The sequence below is a fragment of the Copadichromis virginalis genome, linkage group LG4 (genome assembly GCF_057382275.1).
Source record: "Copadichromis virginalis isolate Kocher_CV1m ecotype Utaka linkage group LG4, C_Virginalis_male_GT1.1, whole genome shotgun sequence".
NCBI classification, from domain to species: Eukaryota; Metazoa; Chordata; class Actinopteri; order Cichliformes; family Cichlidae; genus Copadichromis; species Copadichromis virginalis.
In genome coordinates, this window is record NC_140621.1 from 18550130 (window position 1) to 18572210 (window position 22081).

Consider the following 22081-nt stretch of genomic DNA (forward strand, 5'->3'; position numbering starts at 1 on the left):
CTTATTTTAGCTACATCAGCCACCCCTACTCCACCAAACAGGAGAAATCGCAATAAAAACAGAAAACACAGATACTGCTGTAAGGATTTAGTAACTACTCAAACTGCAAACCCAATAAATAAAAAGCAAACAAAGTTAATTGTCATTATCTGGTTTCTGTATTCATGCCAGTGAAATCCAGTAGCAGCTAACAAACAGTTAATAACCACTTCTGCTGGAAAACTAAAGGTGAAAGGACAATTTTTCGCACACTTCTCCAAAATTATGCACAAAAAAAGGATATTATGTAATTCCTAACATCATTTCTTTTGGTAATATCCTGGCAACACATGTTCTAACCCTCCCTACCACACCTGTCAGCACAGCTTTGGTCTACTGCAGCAGCTTCAAGCACTGTCTGCTAGGTGTCTGCCAGGTGTGGCCTCTATAGATATACTGTACATATCACCTAAAGCTCTTATTAATCCAATCATCCAAGGTTGTAAGCTTTTTTTGTCTGAACTGGAAAGAAATTAGTCAAAAGACACAGCCATGTGTGTATATATTTGTGACTGTGTGCAGTAGAGAGAAGGAAAGCAAGGAGTATTTCCTGTGATAGCATGCTTGCCTTAAGTCATCACTCATACCCCCCCCCCCCCCCCCCCCCGCCCACCTCTTGGTACAGTGCTCCTTAAATGAAGTAAGTAAAATACTTCATTTAAGTTCATGTACAATTTTATGTATTGGGATAAAATACCATGAACATCTTACCTTCGTTATTATTTGTTCTTTCTCCAGCCCATCAGGTATGACCCTGCCTGCGCCATACTACCGGCCAGAGGAAGATGATGAACGACCCTTCATCTGCTCCCTGGCTTCCGATAATGGCATAATGTCATGTACTGACGTGCCAGCGAGACGCGAAGGAGGACGCATATGCTGCCTGGATAAGGAGGACGCTCTCCACAGACAGGCGCTGGGCCTGAGTCCTGAGCCTCTGGCTAACAGTAGTGGTGCTGGTGAAGCAATAGGGCTATGCATAAACTGGAACCAATATTACACTCGGTGCCACACTGGGAGTACTAACCCCCACAAAGGTGCCATCAACTTTGACAACATTGTCTACGCCTGGATTGTAATTTTCCAGGTAGGTTTGCGTGCTAAGGGTAATGAGTAGTAATAATAACCTTCTTTTTGGAATGTGGTTATTTGGTGCTGATGATTCAGTGTTCTTTTGTTCATTTATTTGTTTTTAATTAAATATCTGCATTCTTTTTTTGCATTTACTTGTCTATTTTCCTTAGTTTTCCTATTACTTAACTCCATGTTATTTTTTAAATAAAAAATCGCTGGTTTTATATATGTATTTATTTATGTAGAGGAGTTTCAAGGTGATAAAAAACTGTCCTTCACTAGTAGATAAATATGTGGCAAAGTAAGTCTTTTAAAAAAATTATATAATGCTAAGCAAACCCTGGAGCACAAATTGCAAATGTTAACTTTGAGTCAAATCTTTCCTCCTAGGTGATCACTCTAGAGGGCTGGGTTGAGATAATGTATTATGTTATGGATGCCCACTCCTTCTACAACTTCATCTACTTCATCTTACTCATCATTGTAAGTACTTTCTACTAACATTCCAGTGTATCACATGTTTAATTATTATAAACGTTTGGATAAACTATAGAAAAACACAAACTATTGCCTCCTAGTGTGAGTATATTGATACATTTATATGTCAGTAAACACCCTCTGAGTGATTAATTGAACTGTTTTTGAGTGAGAAGTAGAAAAATGCAAGTAAAAAAACAAGTACAAGTTGATGGACTGCTGAAAAACACACAAAAAATCAAGTGCCGAAAGGGAAAAGTTATCATGTGCATGCTCTGTGCAAAGGTTATATGGGAAATACAGTGTCAGCAACACAATGAGGGTTGGATTGTTTGTGCTGCATTCACATGCTTTTGACTGCCTGTAAACTCTGTTCATTCCCACTGTGTCAGTACAATAGACAGTGCCACAGAAGTCACAGATTTTACACTTTCCCATCAGCAGGTGAACAGTAAAAGAAAGACAAAATAAGATCAGGAAGATAACATGGCAGAAGAAAGGAGATGAGAAACTTTGTAGTGCTGATACTTTCTAAAAGTAATGGAAGTCTTCTGCTAAGTGGAAGGTTGATGGTTCAATCCCTGGCTCTTCTGACCTGTTTCTTTGGGCAAGATGCTGAAACCTGAGTTAAACCTGATGTAGTCAGATGTTTGTGAATGGGTTATTGATGCGTATAGTATGCACTTTGAGTTCCAGGCGTGAGTAGAAGAGCAGTTTCAATCGTTAAAAAATGTTACTATGAGAAAGATCTTATAACACTTGCTGTACATGTAAAAAGATGTATAATCAGAGGGAAGGGAAATGTTTTGGGGGTATATGAATTTTAATCCTGCGTCCAATTCTTTGTTATTGCTGATGTGATTGCTGACTAAAGTCCATCCACTGTGGCAGATGAGACCTCAGGCTAGCATTGTCAGTGCAAGAATCACCTTTTTGCGAGATATGGATGTGGTGTCACATTACAGCATAATCGCTTTTTCCTGGTTTGTACTAACCCACTGTCTAGAGTCTCATATCACGTACCCCTCTTGTTCCAATTACATTAAGGGCCAACAGATGATTACATCATCGCACTGATTTGCAGTCAGAGTTCATGCCCAAACTGCTGCAATCTGGCACTAAGAACTGACCAAACAAAACAAGCTCCTTTGTTTTCGGGTTCAGTATAAGAGCTACAGAGATTAAGAGATATCGTCTAACTGCTCTAGACAGACTGCTCCCTTTGTGGTGCAAATGCCCAAATAGTTTTGGTGTAACTAACTGACGCAAATGTGTTGCTCCTTTTGAGCTTCCTTGCAAAGCTCCATTCTGTTTGGCAGCCACCCAACGTTTTTAAGTGATGCCGTGGAAGCATTGCTGACACCATGAGAAGTTTTCAGCCACACACTTCCATGGGCCCTTATTGTGCTCTACACAAAGTCAGGGTCACCTTGAATGCTTTCATTCTTTTCCTTTGTAGTCCTTCCATTTACTGCCTTTTACTCATCAAACTCTCACTCCCTCATCCACCCCATCTCTCCGTCTGTTGTGTCATTATGACGTTGTAGCACCCCGCGCTTTAAAGTCTGTTAATCAGTCATGTAAGTGTGTGGTTTGGGGTACAAAACTGAGAGACAAAAAGAAGTTTAACCTCCACAGTGTCAATCACACAGTCTCATCTTTGTCTGTTTGAAACTTGATATACTGTCAAGTGTGGAACCCAAAGTAGCTATATCAGAGTGAACTGAGGGGGAGTAAGTGTATAAGAGCTAATCACTCCCGAGAGGGCATTTATTAGGCAGTTACCTGTGTGTATATGAAAAAAGTCTTACCAATATATATGTGATGAATCCAGCATAGGAGCGCATACAGTTGTAGTTACATACATTTCCAAACAACAACAGAGTCCAAGATCATCAGTTTTAACATGTTTCAATAAGTACAAGTTATTCAAATGTGTCACCACTTTCACAAAGTCTGGAATAAGACCAAACCTGTCACCCTCTGATGAGACAAAATATATTAAGATGTTCAGGACCAACCCACCAAGGCTCAAACCTGCCATGAACTAGAAACTGCTAGAACACCAGCATTACTGTCAACATTTAAGGAACCTTTACATAATCATGGACTGAGAGGGTGCTGACCAAGAACAAAGGCCCTGCTCCAAAATCAACATGTTCTAGCTTGACTGACATTTCAGCTACCCACATAGATAAGACAAATTCCTTCTAGAGAAAAGTTTTATGATAACATGAGGCAAAGATTGAGCAATTTAGCCACACTGACAATTTTGGAGAAGTATGGTGAAGTATTCAAACCTAAGAAGACCGTACCAACCGACTAGCATGGTGGTGGTAACATCATGTTTAGCTGTCAGTGGTACTGATACATTGTACAAATTGGATCAGTGGATTACCTTCAATCTTTTTAACTTAACCTTAAATCCACAGCTACACAATTACAATTTGTACCCAGGTGTGTACACACAGGATGTTCCAACAGGAGAATGATCACATAGATGCAGTAAAACAGATGGATAAGGAAGGCAAACAAAAGAGCTTCTGAAATGTTCTTTCCAAAGCTCCAACCTCAACAGTAATGAAAATTTGTCCAAGATTGATTAATACCAGTAAACCAACCAGTTCAAATGAACTCTTTCAATCCTGCCAAGAAGAGTGGTCTAATATCCAACCTTAACTATGCCAGACTCTTCTTGATTACTACCAAAAGCATGAAGTCGAGGTGTCGAGGACCCCATGTGTATTAGAAAAAATCTAAAATAAATTCAAACTTGTGCACCCAATTCTAGTTTTTTAAAGTTCTTCCATTCTGCAAAAAAGAGCAGAAATCATTCAAAGAAATCATTAAAAGATCCAAATTATCATGACATTCATGCCCAGGATGAGTGTGTGCAAACTTCTGCCTACAGCTGTATATGCAATCTGTTATAAGCTAAGCCCATCTAAGTGGTGACGTGTGTGTGATCACACATGCTTTTGTCTATGTGAATATGTATGTGTTTGAGTGTGTATGTGTGTGTGTGTGAGCTTGCATGCATGCATAATGCAGTGATGGTCTGAATGCGTGATATTGGGCTGCCCTCGCTCATTATGCGTAAAGCTGTCTACTGATCAGAATCACAGAATAGACACACACACGCAGATGCAAACCTGGAGGGAAATCAAAGCCCCACACACCTGCAGACCTGCTTTGACCCACAGGCCACAGATGGGTATCTCTCCTCCTCTCACACACCTCCCATCTATGTTTCCTCTCTCTTTTTCTCTTTGTAAATATCTCTGCAGCCGCTTTATTTCATTCCCTCCGGCTTCCTCGCTCTCTCCTTCACCTTTCCTTTGCATCTTTGATCACTTTGGATGAAAGTCTAAAAGTGGAATGTCACTAGGTTTGGATTTTATATCTGTGAATGATTTATTAAGCATCACATCTCAAAATGCATAGTTTTATAGATATGTATGTGCAGTATGCCTATGTATGTACTCAACATGTATTTATATCACTGAAGCAGAGAGATACAACTTCAGATTTTTGATGCACAAAACTGAAACACTGGTAAAAGCTGCTCTATCCATCCTGCAGTCTGTTCTTTTTTTAGTTGTTCACCATTATCCAGTATTGATCTATTCATTGGTCTGTAACCTGCTCAGAGCACACCAATAAAGGCAGTTTCAGCAGTCCCATAGTGATTCCCATTACTGCCACTAAAAGGGTCAGTCAGCATGTACTGTTCACGGGTAACCTCATCACCTCTCTGCTGCCAAACCTTACTTTAACTCATGATAAGAAAATCAAACTTATTTTGTGAAAAACAGTGTAAAGAAAGAAAGCAGTGAGAGAGAGTGGTTAGGGAATGCTTGTCAAGCAAAGGCGTGAGAAAAGTAAAAATTAATGTTGAGTGCACGGAGGGGAGGGAGCATTAAGTCGAGTCAGAGAATAAAAAGAGAAGGAGAGAAAGAGAGATTGCCAGACGCTGAACTGTGCTTTGGGCATGTGTTGGCTCTGTCTGTCTGCTCCAATCAGTCTCGGTTTGGTGGGAAGCCAGCCTTCAGAGACCTTTAGCATGTGCGCTACCATTTCTAAAGGAGGAACAGAGCACAGTATTAGAATAGGCAAGTGTGTATTTACCACTGAAGAAAGACCACAATTCTTCACATTTTTCATGTTTCCTAAATGAGCAACATCTGCTTTAGCCATGGGCTGATTATTCAAATAAGGCGGCGTATCTGTGCGTTTTTGTTTTAGTTAATTTTGTCAAACATTGATTTATGAGCTTTTACAACAAAACAATAAACTTTGACATGCCTGCAGGAGTTTGTCTTCCGTCGCACTGGGTTTAATCTCACGGGGTCAACTTTTTTGCCTCTGCGTCTCCAGATCGGTTCATTCTTCATGATCAACCTGTGCCTAGTGGTTATCGCCACCCAGTTCTCAGAAACCAAACAGCGGGAGCACCAGCTGATGCAGGAGCAAAGGGCGCAGTGCCTGTCCTCCTCCACCTTGGCCAGCATGGCCGAGCCTGGAGACTGCTACGAAGAGATCTTCCAGCTGGTCTGCCATGTCCTCCGCAAGGCTAAGAGGAGATCGGCAGCTCTCTATTACACGCTGAGGGGCAAGCCCCCGCCGGCTGGTGGAGGCAGGGGTAACAGGCGGGGTGGAGGCAATGTGAACGGAGAACGGCATCATTTGAGGCATCCGAGATGTGAGTAGGAGGGTTTCAGAAAATAACAATGAGAATATTCTTATTTATGTAACATTTGGCAGTTCTATTTCAGATAAGATGTACAATTACATAAGAGCAAGAGCTGAATTTTAGGTTTTTCAAAACATGATGATGGCCCGATTGGATCGTGCATTTCTTAGATAATAAATCTCCTGAACTTCTTTTGTATACTTGGTTAAAAAAACACAAAAAAGTTCTGTATTTGAGACTGTATCCACATCTTTTTTTTCCCCTGTCACTCTGTTTCTGTAGCGTTCCACTGCCCCCACCAAAACAAGCAAGACCATGACTCTCAGCCACTAGCCAATTCCATCAGTCTGTCTGTCCCTCAAAATCCCGAGGACTGCCCTATATGTGCGTTATCGTTGAAGGAGGGAGTGAGGGCTGTGGGAGATTCCGCCAATGGCGAGGAAAATGAAGAGGATGCGGTTAAGGAGACGAGCAAAGAGGAGAACCACTTGGAGGAGAGGGGAGATGGAGAGAGGAAGCGGAAAAGGACGTGCTTTGGACATTGTAAGGACCTCTGGAATGGTATGAGGAGGAAACTTTGGGGCATTGTGGAGAGCAAGTACTTCAGCAGGGGCATTATGATTGCTATTCTCATTAACACCATCAGTATGGGCATCGAGCATCACAACCAGGTAAGATCAGCTTCGATTAAGAGACCTCCTTCATCTTCACCTCACTCAAGTTCATGCAGCACTTCCACCTTTCACATCAGGTCATGAAAAAATCCACACTGAGTGGTGAGAGGTTTTTGTTTGTTTGTTTGTTTTAGTTTTTGACCCATCTTCTGTTTTAAGGACTCTCTTTTTATTATGAACCTCGCCATTACTTATGTCTGAACCGATTCCAAAAGCCATGAGCCACCAAAGAGAGTGATTGTTTTGGAGTGTTTGAGAGTGACAGTATCAATACAGTGTGTTACCGTAATCATTTCTCCCGCCCCAGCAAATCAGCAGAAGGAAACAGTGTTACGGCAGATGACATTCAGGGCGACGAGTGCGGGATTGGAGGAGCATCAGTGCCTAACAGTTCCATGATCGAGGTGTAAACATTTAGCCTAGCAGTAGACATAACCGAGCTGGCTTTTAACATGGGCCAAGCCTCCTCAGAGGCAGACAAGGCAGGTGTCTGAAAGCGAGAGTGAGAGCAGCCTGCCAAGAATACGCACGCACACGTGAACACAAATAGTTGCACACGCAAACACACAATGCAGATCCTTTTTTTTTTTTTTGCAAACCGTGTGCAGGCGCATAAACAAAATATCTTTTTATATTCTTGCGCATGCACCAACAGAAACACATGGACTCACAAGCTGTTACATAAGACAGCTTTTTTCTTTTTTCTCCATTCTCTCTCCCATTCTGTTTTCTGTCTGTCTTTCATGCTCCCTCCCTTGCTAATTTTACTTCCACCTCACCTTCCCCCTGTTCTCCCCACAAATCCCTCTGTGCACCTTTCCTTTGCACTTTCCCCCACTTGTTCCTTTGTTCCTCGCTGTCTCCCTTCCTTCCATCCTTCCCGCCTTACCCCGAGCGTCTCATCTACTCACCTACTCTTTTTTACCTCCCTCAGTTTCATCCTCCGTCTCCCCGCTTCTCCCTCTCTCATCCGCCCACGCACTCTTTGACAGCGTACAGGGTAGTTGTGCTCTCTCTCTTTCTCTCTCTCTCTCTCTTTCTCTCCCTCATCTCTAAAGACTCTAAAAATAAACGAGGGTTGTGCGGGGGAAAAGAAGAGGAGGAGACAAGCGAGAGAGGAAGCGTGAGGCTTATGCCGGTTACACAGCAGTTTTCAGCTCTATTCCCCGTGCAATTCTGTGCGCGCGTGTGAGTGCGCGCACTTCAAAGCGGGCACGTATGCAGGGACCCACACGCGTTTGCATGCACACACTCGCAGACGCCTCGTTTGCCTTGTCTTTTGAGTCTTTCTCCCTCTGCAAGACTGACAGGAGCACTTACACAGGTGTGTGCGCTGGCTTTGCGGTGCAGAAGTCTTAACTTCAGTGTTTTCTTCTTAAACAAGAACTCTGAAGCCCAAAACATGACTAACCACACAGCTGCTGTACCACAGCACCACAGGGGCTTAGGGAAAAGGTCTGTATTTACAGTCTGATTTCAAATAAATCCTTCTGGATAGGTGTCACATGTGACAGCGGACGATTTATGTGTTCAAATATTTAAGTTTGACTAATAATTTTTACTAATTCATTAGTTTTCAAAAGAAGCCACACATGCGCAGTCACACTTGAGGGCGTAGCTCATTCATTCATATTCATGAAACAGTCATGCTGACTGAGGGCACATTTCAGGCGAGTAACAAGAGAGGACACTTGTCTCATGGGATGGATTTTCGGGGGACATATGCAGGGCAGGAACAGGCAAAAAAGTAACATGGAAGATCAAAGGTATGAGAATATGAGGAGAAACGTTGCTAGGGAATGAAAGGTAATGGGGCAAGAAGAAGGGGGAGAAGGAAGGAGGAGGAGAAAGCAACAGGGAGGGAGTGATGATGGTATTTTGTTTGAGTTAAACTGTGGTGTCAAGGGCCGTGATGGTTCTGTCAATAGCAATAAATCTTATATCCTGTGTTTGCACTTAAGACTCGTAAGGGAGTTATGGGCGTAGGTCAAGGTTAGAGCAGCTGCTAAGCGATCCAACTTGTTTTTGGCGGGTGTTTCCATCTATGTTCATTTATCCATATCATACTATTGCTGATCTGCAGCCTTTTTTTTTTTTTACATGTTTTTCGAATTTTAAATTCATAACAGCCACCTTCAAGCTATGAAACTAGCAAATCTGTTTTGCAGGTCTTTCTTGCTCTTTCTTCTTCATCTCTGACGACAAATCTATCTCCCCTCCTCAGCTGTCATGCCATCATCTAGTTTCAAACAGTCCTTCCATTTTTTAAATTTTTTTTTGGTTTTCCTTCTCCCTCTCTCTCTCCCTCATTCACCCTCTGATCGACAGGAGGATATTGATTGGGAAGAGATGTGTCTGCCTGATAATGAGACTCAGAAAAGGGAAAGAAAAAGGCGTGGAGAACTAGGGGTGTTGTAGAGATAGACTGGGAGACAAAGCGGATTAGGGGAGGGGAGGGCTGTGAGAGTGTGTGTTTCCCTGACATGGTTTGCTAACTTTGGCAGGGCGAGCTGGCTATTTCTCCACTGGCTTTTGAAACTAAAATTCACAGGGGGTATCGGAGAAAGCATCTGATCCATATCACGCATAACTCACATCCACTCGCACACAAAGCGCACTTGCATAAAGCCAGTCTGCGCATAGAAATGGAAATAAACTCGGAATTGACTGGTGTGCGGGGGGGGGGGGGGGGGGGGTGCTATATGTGTGGCGTGTTCATATATGTATGAGTCGCTTTGGCAATTCCAGATAACAGGCTTTCCTATTCAGCCAGTGTTTGACACCATGTGCTACACAGGCAGTGCACACTCTCCATCCCTTTTCTCATTTCCTGTTTATTTTCCCCCTGATGTGAGTTTTCCTTTACAATTTCACATAAACAGCTGTGCCAGGAAACTGTTTGTTTTCCCACTTTTCAGCCTCTTCTCTTGATCTCAGACTGTTGCCTCTCTCAGATAAGATGTATGTGTTAATTTTATGTGCCAGGTAAGGGTAAATTCTGTCTTCAAGTGACTGACAGTTTGACTGGCAGCTTTTTCAGCGCAAGCAGAGAAAAGTAATACGAGCGCAGTTGTTTTGTTTGGCAGCGGCTCCCGTATCTATTGTTACAGCAGCTGTGATTGAAAAGCACTGGTTTAATATTAACTGTTTTTATCTCTTTGTGTGTATTTGGCACTGCTCTGTTTTTAACTTCAAATACTTGCAGTGCTTGAGCTCCTGTAACCGCTTCCCTTCTCATCATTGGTTTTGTCACTCTGACCTTTTTTCCACTGACATGGCACTGGTGCTTGTGCACATCGTGTAGTATTCCACAGTTGAAATTTAGGGTAAGAAATTAATGGTACATTTTTTGTAATAGCTCTCAAATAGCATGAGAAATCAGTGACTCCAATATTGGGTCCAGCTATTTTGAGGTTTATGGTGCAACAAAAGAGGTACCGGTCTGTATCCTCACTCTTCTGATTTTGTTTTGATGTTTCCACCAAGCCTGAGGAGCTGACCAATGTCCTGGAGATCTGTAATATCGTCTTCACCAGCATGTTCACGCTGGAGATGATCCTGAAGCTCACTGCCTTTGGCTTCTTTGAATACTTGAGGAATCCGTATAACATCTTTGATGGCATCATCGTCATCATCAGGTGTGTGATATGAGTGGCTGATTGAGAATACTGTATGTTCCTTATCACCCTAGTATGGATTATGTGTGCTTACAGAATGAGAATTTTCTATCTTCATGTGTGTAATATTGAATGTTGTTTTTTAAAGACTAACTTAGCCTCTTATCTAATCTTTTCTTATCTATTTCCCCTCATTTCTCTTGACTCTTATTAATTTTGGTCTTCCTTTCCCCATATTTCTTTTGAAATGACCACATACATTTTTACAAATTTCACCACATCTTTGCCATTCTCATTTTACCCCTTTTTAAACACGTGTGCTCCCCCAGTGTGTGTGAGATCATTGGCCAGGCAGACGGTGGTCTGTCGGTGCTGAGGACATTCAGGCTTTTGAGGGTCATTAAGCTGGTGAGATTCATGCCTGCGCTGAGGCGGCAGCTTGTGGTTCTGATGAAGACGATGGACAATGTGGCCACCTTCTGCATGCTGCTTATGCTGTTTATCTTCATCTTCAGGTAACTCTTGGCATGTACATACATATATGTACATACACACACACACACACATATATATATATATATATATATATATATATAAAAGAAAAAAAACCCAGCACGCCCCTGCGGGCGGTTTATCCTTCAAGCTCGGGTCCTCTACCAGAGGCCTGGGAGCTTGAGGGTCCTGCGCAGTATCTTAGCTGTTCCCAGGACTGCGCTCTTCTGGACAGAGATCTCTGATGTTATTCCCGGGATCTGCTGGAGCCACTCGCCTAGCTTGGGAGTCACCGCACCTAGTGCTCCGATTACCACGGGGACCACCGTTACCTTCACCCTCCACATCCTCTCGAGCTCTTCTCTGAGCCCTTGGTATTTCTCCAGCTTCTCGTGTTCCTTCTTCCTGATATTGCTGTCATTCGGAACCGCTACATCGATCACTACGGCCGTCTTCTTCTGTTTGTCTACCACGACTATGTCCGGTTGGTTAGCCACCACCATTTTGTCCGTCTGTATCTGGAAGTCCCACAGGATCTTAGCTCGGTCATTCTCCACCACCCTTGGGGGCATCTCCCATTTTGACCTCGGGACTTCCAGGTTATACTCGGCACAGATGTTCCTGTACACTATGCCGGCCACTTGGTTATGGCGTTCCATGTATGCCTTGCCTGCTAGCATCTTGCACCCTGCTGTTATGTGCTGGATTGTCTCTGGGGCATCTTTACACAGCCTGCACCTGGGGTCTTGCCTGGTGTGATAGACCCCAGCCTCTCTATGGATCTTGTACTCATATATATATATATATATATATATATATATATATATATATATATATATATGCCACAATACGGCAAATCTCCGTTAACGAGCTATTGCCCCGTGCGTGGGGCTGGACGGCCAACACGTTAACGAGCAAACTGCGCTAATGCACTAGTTCCCACCAATGTAACTGAGCATTGTGTGGCACATCCAACATACTGTTTTACTTTTGTCCATGACGCGCTTACCTTCAGGGTCATACGTCACATGAAAACCAAAATAGTTCCAAACGCCAGATCTGAATGAGGGTGGGGGAGGTTCAATTTGCCATGTTGCAAGGAGAGCTTAACTTCTGTCTTGCTAGCTTGCCCTGCGCTCAGTGAATCTGCACTCGACTACTCCGCCTAGGCTGCACTGTCGAGCGCAGATCCACTGAGCGCTCAACACAGACAGCATCGTCAGAAGGAAAGTTGATAAAATAAATTACAAATTTTGTATTGTTCGATACATATGCGTACCAAACCGAAAGCACTGTATCAAACGGTTCAATATCGATACAAGTATTGTATATAACCCTAATATATACAGTGGGGCAAAAAAGTATTTAGTCAGCCACCGATTGTGCAAGTTCCCCCACCTAAAATGATGACAGAGGTCAGTAATTTGCACCAGAGGTACACTTCAACTGTGAGAGACAGAATGTGAAAAAAAAATCCATGAATCCACATGGTAGGATTTGTAAAGAATTTATTCATAAATCAGGGTGGAAAATAAGTATTTGGTCAATAACAAAAATACAACTCAATACTTTGTAACATAACCTTTGTTGGCAATAGCAGAGGTCAAACGTTTACTATAGGTCTTTACCAGGTTTGCACACACAGTAGCTGGTATTTTGGCCCATTCCTCCATGCAGATCTTCTCGAGAGCAGTGATGTTTTGGGGCTGTCGCCGAGCAACACGGACTTTCAACTCCCGCCACAGATTTTCTATGGGGTTGAGGTCTGGGGACTGGCTAGGCCACTCCAGGACTTTCAAATGCTTCTTACGGAGCCACTCCTTTGTTGCCCGGGCGGTGTGTTTTGGATCATTGTCATATTGGAAGACCCAGCCTCGTTTCATCTTCAAAGTTCTCACTGATGGAAGGAGGTTTTGGCTCAAAATCTCACGATACATGGCCCCATTCATTCTGTCCTTAACACGGATCAGTTGTCCTGTCCCCTTGGCAGAAAAACAGCCCCATAGCATGATGTTTCCACCCCCATGCTTCACAGTAGGTATGGTGTTCTTGGGATGCAACTCAGTATTCTTCGTCCTCCAAACACGACGAGTTGAGTTTATACCAAAATGTTCTACTTTGGTTTCATCTGACCACATGACATTCTCCCAATCCTCTGCTGTATCATCCATGTGCTCTCTGGCAAACTTCAGACGGGCCTGGACATGCACTGGCTTCAGCAGCGGAACACGTCTGGCACTGCGGGATTTGATTCCCTGCCATTGTAGTGTGTTACTGATGGTGACCTTTGTTACTTTGGTCCCAGCTCTCTGCAGGTCATTCACCAGGTCCCCCCGTGTGGTTCTGGGATCTTTGCTCACCGTTCTCATGATCATTTTGACCCCACGGGATGAGATCTTGCGTGGAGCCCCAGATCGAGGGAGATTATCAGTGGTCTTGTATGTCTTCCATTTTCTGATGATTGCTCCCACAGTTGATTTTTTCACACCAAGCTGCTTGCCTATTGTAGATTCACTCTTCCCAGTCTGGTGCAGGTCTACAATACTTTTCCTGGTGTCCTTCGAAAGCTCTTTGGTCTTGGCCATGGCGGAGTTTGGAGTCTGACTGTTTGAGGCTGTGGACAGGTGTCTTTTATACAGATGATGAGTTCAAACAGGTGCCATTCATACAGGTAACGAGTGGGGGACAGAAAAGCTTCTTACAGAAGACGTTACAGGTCTGTGAGAGCCAGAAATTTTCCTTGTTTGAGGTGACCAAATACTTATTTTCCACCCTAATTTACGAATAAATTCTTTACAAATCCTACCATGTGAATTCATGGATTTTTTTTTCACATTCTGTCTCTCACAGTTGAAGTGTACCTCTGGTGCAAATTACTGACCTCTGTCATCATTTTAAGTGGGGGAACTTGCACAATCGGTGGCTGACTAAATACTTTTTTGCCCCACTGTGTGTGTATGTATGTATGTATGTATATATATATACATACATACATACATAAATACATATAAATAAACTGTCGCTTGAGGCAACAGTTTATATATATATATATATATATATATATATATATATATATATATATATATATATATATATATATATATATATATATATAAATAAACTGTTGCCTCAAGCTGCTTCCAATTGTAAGGTAAAGACCCTACAATATCAGAAAGTAAATCCCAATCATTAGATGATCCCCTGTGAGCAAGCACTTGGTGAGAGTAGGAAGAGAAGAAATATATATATATATATATATATATATATATATATATATATATATATATATATATATATATATATATATATATATATATATAATAAATAAACTGTTGCCTCAAGCTGCTTCCAATTGTAAGGTAAAGACCCTACAATATCAGAAAGTAAATCCCAATCATTAGATGATCCCCTGTGAGCAAGCACTTGGTGAGAGTAGGAAGAGAAGAAATATATATATATATATATATATATATATATATATATATATATATATATATATATATATATATATATATATATATATAAATAAATAAACTGTTGCCTCAAGCTGCTTCCAATTGTAAGGTAAAGACCCTACAATATCAGAAAGTAAATCCCAATCATTAGATGATCCCCTGTGAGCAAGCACTTGGTGAGAGTAGGAAGAGAAGAAATCTCCCTTTTGACTGGAAGAAAGCTCAGGGAGAGGCAATTTTTTATATAGCACTTTTCACAGGATAAAAACCACAAAGTGCTTCACGGTAATATAAAACAGAAATACATAAAATACATTAACAATCAAACATACAGCACAAATCTAATTAAAAGCCAATCTAAATAAATGAGTCTTAAGCTGCTTTTTAAAAGAATAAATACAATCAAGGCAACATAATGATGGAGGGAGAGCATTCCACAACCTGGGGGCCACCGCTCTAAAAGATCTATCACCTCTAGTCTTAAAACGAGTTCGTGGGACTACCAACAGCCTTTGGTTAGATGATCTCAGGCTGCGAGAGGGAGCGTGGGGTTCTAAAAGATCAGAAATGTAGGCAGGGGCATCACAATTCAAAGCTTTAAAAGTCAGTACCAAGATTTTAAAATGAATTCTAAAATGTACTGGAAGCCAGTGTAATGAACGTAACACTGGTGTAATGTGCTCTCTTTTTTGTGTCTTAGTTAAAAGCCTTGCAGCAGCATTCTGGACTAACTGGAGACGGTCATGATTCCTTTTGCTCAAACAAAGAAAAAGACTGTTACAATAATCTAAGCGAGAAGAAATAAAAGCATGAATAACCATTTCTAACTCAGGTTTAGACAGCAAAGTTCACAGTTTGGAGATGTTTCTTAGCTGAAAAAGGCAGTCCCTAATCAACTGGTGAGAGTGTTGTTCTAGGGACATGGCAGAATCAAAGATCACACCAAGGTACCTGAGGCTCAGGTGAACAGATGCTGTTTGATTAGAGATATCTGGTTGTCGGGGGCAATAATTAATGTTTCTGACTTCTCAGAGTTCAACTGTAAGTAGTTGTCACCAAGCCACTGTTCAATGGAAGCTAAACATTTAATTCGAGAGGACAGTTTATGGACTTCCATTGACTTAAAAGAGCAATAGAGCTGAATATCATCAGCATAGAAGTGATAAGACACCTCAGGGAACTGCCTAATTATAAGTCCTAGAGGTAACATGTACAAAAGAAAAAGAATAGGACCCAGAACTGAACCCTGCGGTACCCCACATGTCAGATCGTTAGAATGTGACATAAACCAATTCGCAAAAACACTAAAAGATCTGTTGGAGAGGTATGACCGAAACCACTCCAGTCATTTGCACAAGTGGTAATTTTCATTTTATCCAGCAGGAGTGAAAGGTCATGTATGTTCATTGGGTTAAACACTGACAGTAAATGAGGGGGTGGTGGCCCAGAGACACAAACAGATGGTATTGAAGAACCAATGCTCATACGGACATGATCAACTTTATCCACAAAGAAATTCAGAAAGTCGTCACTCTCAGATATAGAGGTCATGGGTACTGGGTGGACCACGGGGGAAACAATAGAGTTTATGGAGTCAAACAGTACCTTGGAATTTCTCTTGCTTGATGAGATTAACTGAGAAAAATATCCTGATCTGGCTGTTTTTATGGTTTCATGTAAGGAAACCCAAAGTTCCCTAAGGTGGAGCCTGTGAACTTCGAGTTTAGTTGATTTCCAAAGGCGTTCTACTTTTCTACAGATTCTTTTGACCTTCCTAACGTCACCATTTATCCATGGATGAACTCTTTTTGAGACAGCAATGACAGATTTCATAGGTGTCACTGAATTTAAAATCTCCAAGCAGTGATTGTTAAAACACTGTGTAGCAACATCAGCATCAGTGCAGCCACTGATCACATGAGGGTCCAACATATTAGAAAACTTCAAAGCAACATCCTGATTTATGAACCGCTTATGGAACATGAGATTAGAAGGTGGTGTGTCCAGAGGGAAGCTAAGACTAAGAGTAACACAGGAATGGTCACTCACTTGTACGTCTTCAACACAGACATTAGTTATGTCTAAGCCAAGAGAAAACACAAGGTCCAAGGTGTGGCCTTTAACATGGGTGGGTCCAGAGACATGCTGAATAAAATGAAAAGAGTCTGTAATGGATAGAAAGTCAGAGGCCATGCTACAGCTAAGATCATCCACGCGGAGGTTGAAATCCACAATCATTAAGACTTTCTCCAGTTTAATACTGGAAGATAAAAAGTCCGTAAAATCTCGAATAAAAACACCAGCGGGGCCGGGAGGGCGGTAAATTAAAACACAATAAAATATATCTGAAGAACCAACCTTAAGAAGTTGTGACTCAAAGGAAGGGAAAAACTCAGAGTCCATAGTCCTGCAAGCGAAATTGTCTCGGTGAACAGTGACCAGACCACCACCACGACGGTCCAAGCGCGGAGTCCCGATGAAGCGACAGCCGACCGGGCAGAGCTCATTAAGGTGGATTAATTCATTCTCCTGCTGCCAAGATTCTGTGACAAACATGAAGTCCAGACTATTACTGCTAAAAAAGTCATTCAGTATAAATGATTTGTTGGCTATGGAGCGAGCGTTTAGGAGAGCGATCTGAAGCGGAGGAGCCAAGCCGAACGCAGGCGCCATGTTGTCTCGTGTGCACCAATCAGATCACTTCAAAGTGATCTGATTCACTGAGCAACACTTTACGCTGCTCAAAAATCCCAGATGTAGCAAAAGTGATACGATTTTAAATTTTTTATATGTTTTTTAAATTTGTCAGAAGGTTCAATCAACACTTTTTCAACACAGTTTTGTTTTGTTTTTTTAAAGTTAATTTTCTGACAATTATTTCATGCATCAGTCTTTCTGGGGTTAATTTATAACAATGCAGTTCCGCAGCATTTGCACCTACACAGCACAAATGCAGCTACATCAAGCTTATTCTTTTTGGACCTTGTGTCCCTTTCCGACTTTTCTTCTGCCACTAAGGTAATGAGAATTATTTCTCTAAACATTTGAGTCTCTATTACACCAGACAGATAGGTCTCTGGCCAAAGAACAGTGACAAAGGTAAACTGTATTGTATTAAGTTGTCATATCCAAGTTCTAGTGCAGCATATTAATAAGATGGTTTAATTTAAGTTTGGACAGTTTTCAAATTGCCTGTAAATTACCGTTAGCAACGCTTTCCTGGTACCAATCATTCCAGTAGGTCAACTGTAAAATCTCAGTCACAGAAAGGGTGAATTACACTAATACTTAATTTAATTACTTACTCAGGTATATGGATCCCTTAAACATTCATTCTACCTTCATATTACACCTAAGAAAATATTTATGATGTACCTGCTGATGACTTTAAAATAATTGAAAAATGATGTGTTAACAGGAGAATTTATCATAACTGGCACCAGTCACTTTGACATTGAGAGATGACTTACATGCTGCTGCATAATGATGTTATGCATGTATACTGATTGTTACCCAATCTTACGTATGTGTGTATGCATACCTGCCAGCCAGCTTCTTTATCTCTCTAGTGAAGCATGAGTGTGAGAAAATAGATGACATCTGAGCTTTTAGTCAGCTAATGATATCCTGAGCCACTGGCATTTGGCCCATACTCCTAATTACTATAGCCATTAGTGACCAGTTAAATCACAGAGCTACAGAGACTTTAACCTTAAAATCAAATGTCTTCATAATTCCTCTAAGCAGCACTTATGTTAATGGCATTGTCTGGATTTCATATTCTTATTAAAACATCCAGTTTAACAACATAATTGCATTCTCACTCTGCGATAGGATTTGTGACTGAATTAAGTAATTACAGGACAAAACCCTTGTTTGTGTTGCAGCATCTTGGGGATGCACATATTTGGCTGTAAGTTTAGCTTGAAGACAGAAGCAGGGGACACCGTGCCTGACAGGAAGAACTTTGACTCCTTGCTTTGGGCTATCGTCACCGTTTTTCAGGTAAGAATAGTTCAGACACACATGCGCTTATGACTGCACATACACTTTTTTTGTGTAGGTGAGTGTCTGTGCCTGTTTTTGTGTGTCCCCTGTTTCACTCTGTGCATATGTTTGCTGCAGATTCTCACCCAGGAGGACTGGAACATGGTGCTGTACAATGGCATGGCGTCCACTTCTCCCTGCGCCGCTCTCTACTTTGTAGCTCTTATGACGTTCGGAAACTACGTGCTCTTCAATTTGCTCGTGGCCATCTTGGTTGAGGGTTTTCAAGCAGAGGTAAGACACCTGGATTTAGGGGAATAGGCAGCATGGAGATGAGAGAAAATGACCAAGCATACTAGCCAAATCAATAGAAAATAACTGCCTTTTTGCTTTTTGGGATTTATCATGTGTTTTTAGGCTGTCTTTTAGTTTTTTTGGGACTTTTGCAGCCTTCACAGTGGCTTAAACCAGCGGCCCCCAACCTTTTTTGTGCCACGGACCGGTTTACGCCCGACAATATTTTCACAGACCGGCCTTTAAGGTGTCGCGGAAAAATACAACAAAATAAAACTAGTACCGCTACTGAAAAATAGAAGAGTTATTCATAACACACGTGAAAAGACCCAGGAAAACCGAGTTAACGATAAAAACGATAACAAAATAACACTGAAAACCGATAAAAACCCTGAAAACCATACATTTCACACCTGAGCCTCAATTCTCGCGGCCCGGTACCAAACGACTCACGGACCGGTACCGGTCCGAGGCCTGGGGACCGCTGGCTTGAACAAATAATAAGCAGCTACCTTGATTAAACAGCCAGCTATTTTTTTCATTATTATTATTCATTCTTGCTGAAGCTACTTCTTCTGTTTGACCTCCAACCAAAGCATAGTAAATCTTCTGTTGTTGGCTGCACAAGTGAGCACAAGAGTGTGTATGCACTTCCTGTGTCTGAGGAAATAAGGACCCAGTGGATTACTTTAATAGCAATGTCCACACAACAGTAGGAAATACATTATTAATTTGCTGCATAATGAATGTAATGTAACCGCTTTCTTTATCTCTAATTGTCTGTGCTCATGCGTATTTTAATTGAGCCAAATTCCAAATAAAATAGTCCTGACTGAAAGGTTTGAGACAACCGGACGAATATGAAATAATTAGACAAGCATTGGCCTTTAAGAATAACAGAAACAAGCTGTCACTTTAAGCCAGGGGTGTCAAACATAAGGCCTGGGGGCCAGAGTTGGCCCATCTGGACCACTAGACGGCTTTAGAAAATGTGAAGGAGGGCACACACTTGGAACTTTTAACTGTATTTTTGCAGGTTTTACAGTTTTTCCTGCTTATAAAGACCTCCCCCATGGCTATTCATACTCCCCAAAAATAGTTAAGTTATGGAGTTCTGTATTTTGCACATTTACTTTTAAGGCCAAAGAGTCATGCTGACAGATCTCTTTCAATTACTTTTGTTATCATGAAGAAAAAGTCCTCTGCACCCTTAAAAATGCAGATTTTATAACAGTGAGGTCATCTAACACAATCCACATCCACATAAGTTCATGTGAACTGCTGGGTTTTCACCCACGTAGGAATACTGAACGTCCACAAACTGCAGTCACTGACTCGTGTCACAGTTACAGCGGAGAAGTAAACATCAGTGTTTCAGAGCTAGATCTGACAAGTGAGTGCTAACAAACAGCCCTGGGAGGAAATGTGTCTTAGATAATTAGGTAATAAAGAAAGAACTGAAAATTAGGAATGTGTAAGCTTGTAATTGTTAGCTTGTAATTGCTCATTATTTCTTTTCTTTCTTTCTTTTTTACACGCTCTTTGCTTTGTTGTTTGTTTCTTCTGTCTCTCTGATTCACCCATTTATTTTCTCTCACTGTCCCCAAAAACAGGGTGATGCAAATCGCTCCTACTCAGACGATGACAGGTCTTCCTGCAATTTCGATGACAGTGACAAACAGAAAGACTCCCTGCACCTATCAGGTGAATGCTACCTCCCACAGCTTCACTGCATATTTTTCTTTACAGACAATTTTTTTCTCAACTCTAGAATTTTATTGCCATTTCTCCCCAAAACTTACAGATTTGCAAATATAACAGTTTTTGAAAAATTCTTGTTATTATTCAGCATCAACTTTGCAACACTTAAATCTGTTTGCTCGAGGGGCACCATCATATTCAAGCTCTGTGGCGTCAGGTGATTTGTTGTGCCTCGGGCATCAAAAACTTGGTATGAGTTCCACAACAAACATACCTAAGCACCTTTTTCTTTTTCCTTGTCCCGGTCTGGAATGTAAGCAGAGCAAACTTTAAATAATGCATGACTGATGCCATTCCTCCATCCACTTCTCTCCTCACATATCCCCCGGCGTAACAAAAGCGAACTCACCAAGAACCACTATCCTGCAGCAGCGAGCAGCAGCGAGCAGCATTTAGCAGCGCATTAGCGAGTCCTCTGATGGCATCTGATCACAAATCTTGCCCATAAATGTCAGGGTACATGGAAGGGAAACACATTTGGAATGACAATGTTTACTGAGACCTATTCCATCAAAAGACACGTTTGAGAATGGACAAGCACTCTGAGATATCCTCTGTTTCGCTATTACAAGTTCCTCCCTGGTCCTGTAAGGCAATTTAGTGTAAATGAAATCTTCCTCTTCCTCCTGGAGCTGACTGTAACATTGTTTTAAGACATTAATTGCATACAGTGATGGAGAGTGTAGAGTTTTCTGCTTTCATGGCATCAACAAAGACAAGGCAAACAAAAGGAGGGAAGGCTTTATTTAGTCTTATAGTTTTCCTTCTCACTCATCTGTCTTATTTTTCTTCTTCCCACCATTTAGCACTGTTTATTTTCTTTTCCCCTGTCCTCCTCCTCCTTCTTCTTTCCTGCAGACCCAAAGATATGTACCCTGACTCCCAACGGGCACCTGGACATGTCCCCATTGCCTGCCGGTTTGTTTCCAGGAGAGAGGTTGACCTTTGCTCTCAGCTCCAGGAAGAATAGTGTCATTTCTCTTGGCAGAGCCAACCTGGAGCAGAGGGCTGTGGTAAGTTGATGGGACTGTGCATAAAGTAGCAGAAAAATGAACGCAAGCAAAGAGCATATCTGCTACATCGTTAGCTCTTATGACATAAAATTTAATTGGTCGATATAATTTAACAGCAGTATTTATAGAGTCGCAAACATAGATTTTCATCACATTTCAAGGTTTTACGCTTGCTTATAAATCTGAAAATGTGTGTGCTGGTTCTTATTTAGCGTTTATGTACTCTGCCTGAGCACTCAAAGCACTTGCCTCATTTGCCCATTCATACATTTTCTATCTAAGCACGTTTCTATCTAACATTCACACACATTCATACTTAGATGAATGCATCTGAGAGCAACTTGGAGTCAGTATTTTGTCCAAGTATATTTGGGATATTTGGTCCACTGATTGAACCGCCAGCTGTGCTATTAGCAGATGACCTGTTCTACCTCCTGAGCTACAGCTAGCCTAATTAAACGGAACTGTAATGAATAGCAAATGATTAAAATAATTAGTAATAAGA

General features: G+C 41.6%; 1 protein-coding gene across 4 annotated transcripts in view; it reads left to right on the forward strand.

Annotated features, from left to right (window-relative positions):
* Nucleotides 1-22081, forward strand: part of LOC146711209 (voltage-dependent T-type calcium channel subunit alpha-1I-like) — a 105278-nt gene that overhangs the window by 39753 nt on the left and 43444 nt on the right. For all 4 annotated transcript variants that reach the window (XM_085453955.1, XM_085453956.1, XM_085453957.1 and 1 more), the window contains exons 5-14: nucleotides 778-1126; nucleotides 1504-1596; nucleotides 5968-6292; nucleotides 6566-6954; nucleotides 10444-10595; nucleotides 10904-11089; nucleotides 18409-18526; nucleotides 18647-18802; nucleotides 20416-20506; nucleotides 21422-21576. In XM_085453955.1, coding sequence (XP_085310081.1) covers nucleotides 778-1126; nucleotides 1504-1596; nucleotides 5968-6292; nucleotides 6566-6954; nucleotides 10444-10595; nucleotides 10904-11089; nucleotides 18409-18526; nucleotides 18647-18802; nucleotides 20416-20506; nucleotides 21422-21576 — 2014 coding nt within the window. The remainder of the gene's footprint in view (nucleotides 1-777; nucleotides 1127-1503; nucleotides 1597-5967; nucleotides 6293-6565; nucleotides 6955-10443; nucleotides 10596-10903; nucleotides 11090-18408; nucleotides 18527-18646; nucleotides 18803-20415; nucleotides 20507-21421; nucleotides 21577-22081) is intronic.